Below are 7,222 nucleotides of genomic sequence, written 5' to 3'. Positions count from 1 at the left end.
AAAAATGCACAAGCAGAAACTGATCCGGAACACATTTCTGTGGTGTCCTTAGAAGAAAACTAATGCAGTCATCACATCTAAGAATTGGTAAACTGCAGTATATTAAAACTACTTTTACACTGCTCTGTTGCAAATAAGTGGTAATATTATTATACAGGATTTATAACGCATATGCGTTTTTGCCATATTTTACTGTGTTTTTGCCACGTTTCTGGTGTTTTTCATCTGTGAAAAAAGGACGAGACAAAAAAAACTGCAACAAAAGTGTAACCATGGGTGCGTTTGTGATGCAATTTTGATGCAATTTCCATTCATTTCAATGGGGTGTGTGTTTTTGTTTTTTAACCGCACCAAACATGTTCCAAAAATGCAGCTTGCAGGACTTTGGAAAATGCAAAGGAGCCGCAATTGACCAGTGTGAAAAGTAACATAGCATTTATTGGTCATGCGTTTTTCTTCCGCTTTTGTTGACGCAAAAACCAGAAGAAAAACCGATCATTGTGAAAGCAGCCTGAATGTTTGCTTCTGGGTTTTCTACTGCTTTCAAATTAAAATGCAAACATTTTCAAATGTGACCACTAAACCCCCCAACCCATGAGAAGGAGGGCTCAGTAGTGGTGCCCTATGGCCTATGTGTTCTGTCCAGTTTAAATGATGCAGCTGTGCTGTCCACACTTGGTCAGAATCGGCTGCACCGGCTCCCCTCCCGATGTGATCCGCGCCACCTAGCGGCCGATGGAGAGCAGCGCTCCCATCTAAAGGGACACGAGGGATGCCTGGTTCCCATAGCACACCGTGATTGGTGCGGCCGGCTCCAGTAGCTGTGCTGGCTGAGGATTTTCTCTTCCCCACCCCCCTCTGTCTCCTCTTTGCATGTCTGTGTGTCCGAGGGGAGGAAGAAAGGAAGAAAAGAGGGAGGGGAGGAAAGGAAAGAGAGAGAGAGCGAGCCTGGTTCACTGTGCTGGGAGCTGCCACCTCAACATGGTGTGATTCCGCCTGTTCACAGCCAGTCCTTTGGAGAGACAAGGGGAAGAGGCACACAATAGGGACCGGGAGACGGAGAGGAGGGACTGCTGCACCCCAATGAGGAGTTGGAGCTGTGCAAGGAGAGAGTGAGGGGGGAGAGGAGAGGTCCTCGCCCTGCTGCTGCTGTGTCTGGATCCAGAGGAGGGGAGTACACAGTCTGCCTGGGCCACTGAAGACAAGACAGGGCGACCATGGCCAATGACTCGCCTGCCAAAAGTCTGGTGGACATAGACCTCTCCTCCTTGAGGGTTAGTATTGGTGGACATAGACCTTTTCTCTGCGAGGGTGGTGGACATAGACCTCTCCTTCTTGAGGGTGGTGGACATAGACCTCTCCTTCTTGAGGGTGGTGGACATAGACCTCTCCTTCTTGAGGGTGGTGGACATAGACCTCTCCTTCTTGAGGGTGGTGGACATAGACCTCTCCTTCTTGAGGGTGGTGGACATAGACCTCTTCTCTGCGAGGGTGGTGGACATAGACCTCTTCTCTGCGAGGGTGGTGGACATAGACCTCTTCTCTGCGAGGGTGGTGGACATAGACCTCTTCTCTGCGAGGGTGGTGGACATAGACCTCTCCTTCTTGAGGGTGGTGGACATAGACCTCTCTTCCTTGAAGGTTAGCATTGGTCCACATAGACCTTCCTCCTTGAGGGTGGTGGACATAGACATCTCCTCCTTGAGGGATAGCATTGGTGGACATGGACCTGTCCTCCTTGAGGGTTATTATGGGGAGAACTGAGTCTGGGGGTGCTGTGCACACAAAGGAAAGCCCTGCAAGGTGTGGACAGGCCTGTGGGAGTCTAGGCTGCTTGTACACTCAATATGGATGAGCTGGAAGCCCAAGCAGCTGCTGATGCAGCCCCCCACCCATATGATGGAGGCAGGGCTGGGCCCCTCTAGTCCTGCCTGTTTGTTCCAGGAGGCCGATGGGGGGCAGCTTTTCTTGTTTGTCTTGTTTCTTTCATCTTTCCCTATTTCTTCTATATCCTCCAATGCCCCACAATGGATGCCAGGATGGAGACTTTTTCCAAGTCACACTGGCTTCCTTTGTTTGCATGTATTGGCATGTGCCTCAAGTGGCGAGAGGAAAAAAAAAATAGGGTGCAACAGCTGCATCCATCCCATCGTTACTCACATTTCCATCCTTAATGCATGCTGACACACTATCTGTACACACCGCCTTTTTTTTTTTTCTCTTACAGGATCCAGCAGGCATCTTTGAATTGGTGGAAGTGGTGGGCAATGGCACCTATGGACAAGTTTACAAGGTGTGTATAAAATACATTACCTATGACAGGCGTGTGTTTGTACTTAAATGTTTATGAACGGTAATTGTCAGCTTGTTTGTCAAGAGTTGGCCATGCTTGAGGCTAAACCGATTACAACGTTTTGTAGTCCTGATGATAGTGGTGACACAAATAGGATTTGTTGACATAGCTAGGTTTGCATTTTTTCCTCAATGTTTTTTTATTTTAGACCTCAAGTAGGCCTTTAGACGTACTGGCTGATGGTATATTGACTTGACCAAGCACGTGATTGGAAAAGCTGTCCGAAAGACTGCAGAGTTTTGCTTTGGTCCTAGGTTCACTGAGCTGTTTGCATTATTATCCAGGTGGTATATGGTTCATGATTGTGTTGCATTGTCCTTATATACTGCATGCGCTCTTCCTGTTGTGACCTTTTAAGGATTTATGTTGTTATTATAAAGTACATCTTTGCTTCACTAGGGGTTGCAGAATAGAGAACTCTGCTTAATTATGGTAAACGAAAGGGGCATCTCTTGGGGTTGCTTGGCTCTGCAGTGAGTTGATTTACAGATGCGGAATATCTAGTGTGCTTTCTCCCTGGTGACATGTTCTACCTACATGACAGACCAGTTTCTTTGTTTTGAATGAAATGAAAAAACAAAAATGGGATCATTCTTTAACATTTTTATCATTGTGGTTCATAGAAACTGATTGAAAAGAAAGTGGAGGTGTCGCAAAACAATGCTGTAGGCCATTAGTCGAACTGTAGACTGGACTAGAAGTGTCAGTCATGTGGTATATGTCCTACAACACTTTATTTTACTGGTGCCTAGCTAGCATGTCCAGCTTGGGACCCCTTCTAGGATCTAGACCTGAAAGCAGGACTGGGTTTCTTCACAAGGTTTAACCTGCTTGCTTGAATCATTAGTTGACTTGCTCATGCCTATAATTCTGTTTGCACCTAAAAATGCTAGCAGGGTCATTTACCCTTAGGTAGATGTCACATGGATGACTCTGCTGTTGGCAACATAGTACCTGTGGCAGGATAACCTCCCATTTGCCTCTCTAGCTAGCCTCAAATGCTGACAAATCTTCTTTATTAGAGTTATCTCACTGGCGTGGGGCAATTCTATAGACTAGTAAGCAATCTCTTAGCAAGTTGTCCCCAGCATCAAGATCATCCATGTAAAAGGGTCCATCCTTTAATTGATTTTGATAACCTGACCAATATCGTTATAGTTGTAGGGGTTAAAACTATGACCTGCAAATAGAGTTCAAGAAAAGTTCTCAGGAAAGTCTTCCAACTGCAGTTTCTTGGCCCCAGGTTGCATTGGTCAGTCTACCATTTACTACTACTCAGCACATAGGAAAAACTCGCTGAATGACTGGCAATGAAGGGAGGCCTTTTGGTGCCATTCTTAATGGTTTTGGCCTCTCAAGGTTCAGCCTAGAAATCTGATGTCTTGAATGCAATCTTTTGACACTTACTAGATGTTGACAGACAAACTTGTGATAATGTACCTTTTGTACATGCCAATCTAGTGAATAAAATGTAATAACATTTATTTCTAATTTTAAATGATTGAACTAGTAGTACATTTACTAGACAGTAAATACTGATCAGAGCCTTGTATTGTTTTTTAATCTCAAACTTTAAATATATTAACATGATAAAGTGAACCAGTGAGAATAGATTTATTGAGCTTCCATGACTGGCCCATGTTTAATGTTGCTGCCTTCACGTCTGCACTCAGCGCCCCTACCTTGAGGTCATTGACCCACTAAGTAATGGTGGGGATTGACTGTCCTTGAACCTTCACCTTTTAAAAAAAAAAAAAAAAAAAAAACAAGCCAGTAATGGCCTCTTCCATGTTTATAGCCTTTACAGGCTCACATTAAAACCGTTTTATTACAGTGGCATTAAACCCCAGAACAAAATTTTAATATATTTCAGATTACCAATCTGGTGGCTGCATTAGTTTGTTTGTTTTTTTCCCTTTCACCTGGTGATCCTGCCAGTAACATTCTTCTTGACTTCTGCAGGCTATATATGGGTTGAATACCAAACAAATTTTCTTTAGAAAATTGGAACTTTTGTGTGTTTCCGTAATCTGATGGTGCCACCATTTGATTTCGATATTCGACCAACCAAGCCTTTCATTTCACCTCGTGTTGCTACAGAAAAGAATTTTCGTGATCAAGAATTTTTCTTTTCTTTCCAGGTCACAGCTAATGCTCAATATTATTTATTTTTTTTTTTTTTTCAGTTCCATTTCTTGCACGATTCTCCCATCATTGATTAAAAATTAGTTCGTTTTTTTTAAAAAGTTTCCAACATGCCCGATCACTCAAATTCAATGGTCACTCGAAAATCGGCTGTTGCTGTGATCCACTAATGGTGTGAAATTTGAATTAAAATTCTTAGAAAAGATTTTCAAAAGAAAATTCTTTCGGAATTCAACCCATATATGACTTGCTTTAGATTGTCTATACTAGCCTTTCTCAACCTTTTCAATGCAAAGGAACCCTTACAACTTTCCGGTCTCGGGGAACCCCTTCTAAAAACGACTACATCTACAATTCATGATACATTAGTGTGATAGCCAGAGGTAAGAATGCTCCGTACACTTGTGGTCATTGGGAAGAATTACCCCCTTACAGATTGCTAAAAAGATCAATGGTGTCAGTGGGAATTTATCTGAGAGGCAAAATTTGCTGATTGCTCAGGGAACCCCTAGCAACCTCTGGAGGAACCCTGGTTGAGAAACCCAGGTCTAATCTCTAGATCTAGATGGCCTGGGGGCCGAATGTGGCCCTTTTCCCTTGGGGCACTTTCTCCCACTGATAGACACTATTCCTTTCCTCCCGCCAACGATGGGGCGCTATTCCATTCCTCACCCTAATACCAAGGATGCGTTGTTTACTCTCACTGATGCCTGGACAATTTCTACTCCCAATGGCCACAGTCTGGCCCCTGAAAGTCTAATGAACAGTAAACTAGCCCAATGTTTGTAAAGTTTGGAGACCCCTGCTCTAGATGGAGGAGCAACAGATGCATCTATGGACAGCAGCATTGTAAGTCTGGGAGAGGGTGGTGTTAGACTAACAGATTTAGACAGACTTGACTAATTAAAGCTAAACACAGGGTAACCCTTTATAAGTAGATACAGCAACAGTTTTTTTGGGGTTAAAGGTTTTATATAGGGGAATAAAAGCTGATCAATGTAAGCACCCCTGTCATTGGTAAATGGTTTGTCTTGATGCTGTAATTTACCACTTTTGCTGGACAGCTTGGTCTGTTAAAGGAAGTTGCAAAATAGGACTGACTGGCTGGTGCACCAGGTGAAAATAATGAGGAAAGGAATGCAGTCACCATGTCTATGAATTGGTAAGCTGCAATGTAATACATTTGTTTTGAGGTTTTTATGCTGCTTTAGGTGAGACAAAATAAACTCCAGTTTAGAAATGGATGTTAAGTAGTAGATTTTTGATCAGTCTCCCCCCTTTTAGGGCCCAAACATCCTGGCCCTTATAAATGCAGGGTTCTACTGTGGGCACCTGTTAGTGAGGTCCAGAAAGTGGTGATGTGCATTTAAGTGTGTGGCACTGTGCTTACTTTTTTTTTTTTTTTTTCTTCTTCTTCTTTGAACTTCATGGAAATGTCATAATTAAGTTTCATTCATTTTTATGCACTGCAGCTCATTCGCAGTGCATATAAACAGACTGTACACTAATGCAAGCCATACATGGTTCGAATTCCGAGCGATTTTTTTTCATACAAAAATCAGACCTAAGAATAATCGGCCGATTTTTCGCTCTGTTAGTGGGGCAATGGCATCAGCCGATTTTCGTGGTTCCTCCCCATTTCGTTTATTGTGCATGCTGGAAAATTTGTGAAAAATGACCGATTTTTTTTAAATTGTTGGTGGCACCACCGGATTACAGAACGAACAACGTTTTGATTTTGGGCCGAAAAATCTTTCGGAATTCGAACCATGTATGGCCTGCATTAGTGTTCAGGGGAGTTGAAGAAAAATGCACACAGTATGCATTTAGCACCGCACTGCTCAGCACACAGGGGCACTGTTGCAGTGTGAACAGGGCATATAGAAAACTATTGTTTTCTAGTGCCCTTGCAAAGACCTGTGTGGTTTTGTTTGTTTTTTTTTTTTTCTAGTGTGGGGGGGAAAAAAAATCTCTGTACAAATGTGAACAAGCCGTTACATCAGTGTCTACAATCTCCCCCTTTACATCCTTCCTAGACCTGTCTTCACATCACATGCCTCCTTTTTTACAAAACAAAGCATCCCATCACAGCACTAATCATCACAGTACCCCCTTTTACACCATTGCCCTCAGTCCCCACTTCACATCAGGGACACACCCCCCCCCCAATCCTGTACACCACAGACCCCTCATTTCATCAGTCCTCCCTCCATTTTATAGAATTCTGCCCCTTTCATCACATTGCACCAAAGCCCCCCCCCCCTTTGCTATCCTACCTTACTAACACAACAGGCATGGCAGATCTGGACAAATCTCTCACTTGACACTAGCAATCAGAGGCAACAGTGCCTTAGATCTCACAATGCAGATATACAGCTATGAGGCTGTAGACACAAGTGCCTAGACACCCCCAGATACCAGGAAGTGCGCTTCAATTTTTAGGAGAAATTCAAGACAAATGATACATATTTTTTTTTTTCTGGGTATGGCTTAGGTACAATCTATAAATGTTTTCGAAAACCGCAAATCATCTGCGCTTTTTGAGTTCAGATTCATTTTAAAGAGGAACTTCAATTACTAGAAGAAAAAATGAAAACTGTAGCTGCTGTTTTTTAGTAAAAAGACACTTACCTGTCCAGTTATCCAGTGCCATCCTTACCCAGGCTGGTACTTCGCTGGTCCCAGTTTGCTGGAACCCGTCGTTGACTCCTTGTGGCGTCACAC

At 43.3% G+C, this 7,222-nt stretch overlaps 1 protein-coding gene across 1 annotated transcript in view; it reads left to right on the top strand.

Annotated features, from left to right (window-relative positions):
- The first annotated feature begins 856 nt into the window (after positions 1 to 856).
- MAP4K4 (mitogen-activated protein kinase kinase kinase kinase 4) overlaps positions 857 to 7,222 on the top strand; it is a 219,026-nt gene continuing 212,660 nt past the window's right edge. Inside the window, 2 exon segments of the mRNA XM_089681252.1 lie at positions 857 to 1,274; positions 2,228 to 2,293. Coding sequence (XP_089537378.1) covers positions 1,218 to 1,274; positions 2,228 to 2,293 — 123 coding nt within the window. The 5' untranslated portion in view covers positions 857 to 1,217.

This window comes from Staurois parvus, unplaced genomic scaffold (assembly GCF_062004578.1).
Source record: "Staurois parvus isolate SC_StPar_1 unplaced genomic scaffold, SC_StPar_1.0 ptg000262l, whole genome shotgun sequence".
Taxonomy (NCBI): domain Eukaryota; kingdom Metazoa; phylum Chordata; class Amphibia; order Anura; family Ranidae; genus Staurois; species Staurois parvus.
Note: the sequence above shows the minus strand (reverse complement) of the source record. Positions and strands in the feature narration are given on the sequence as shown.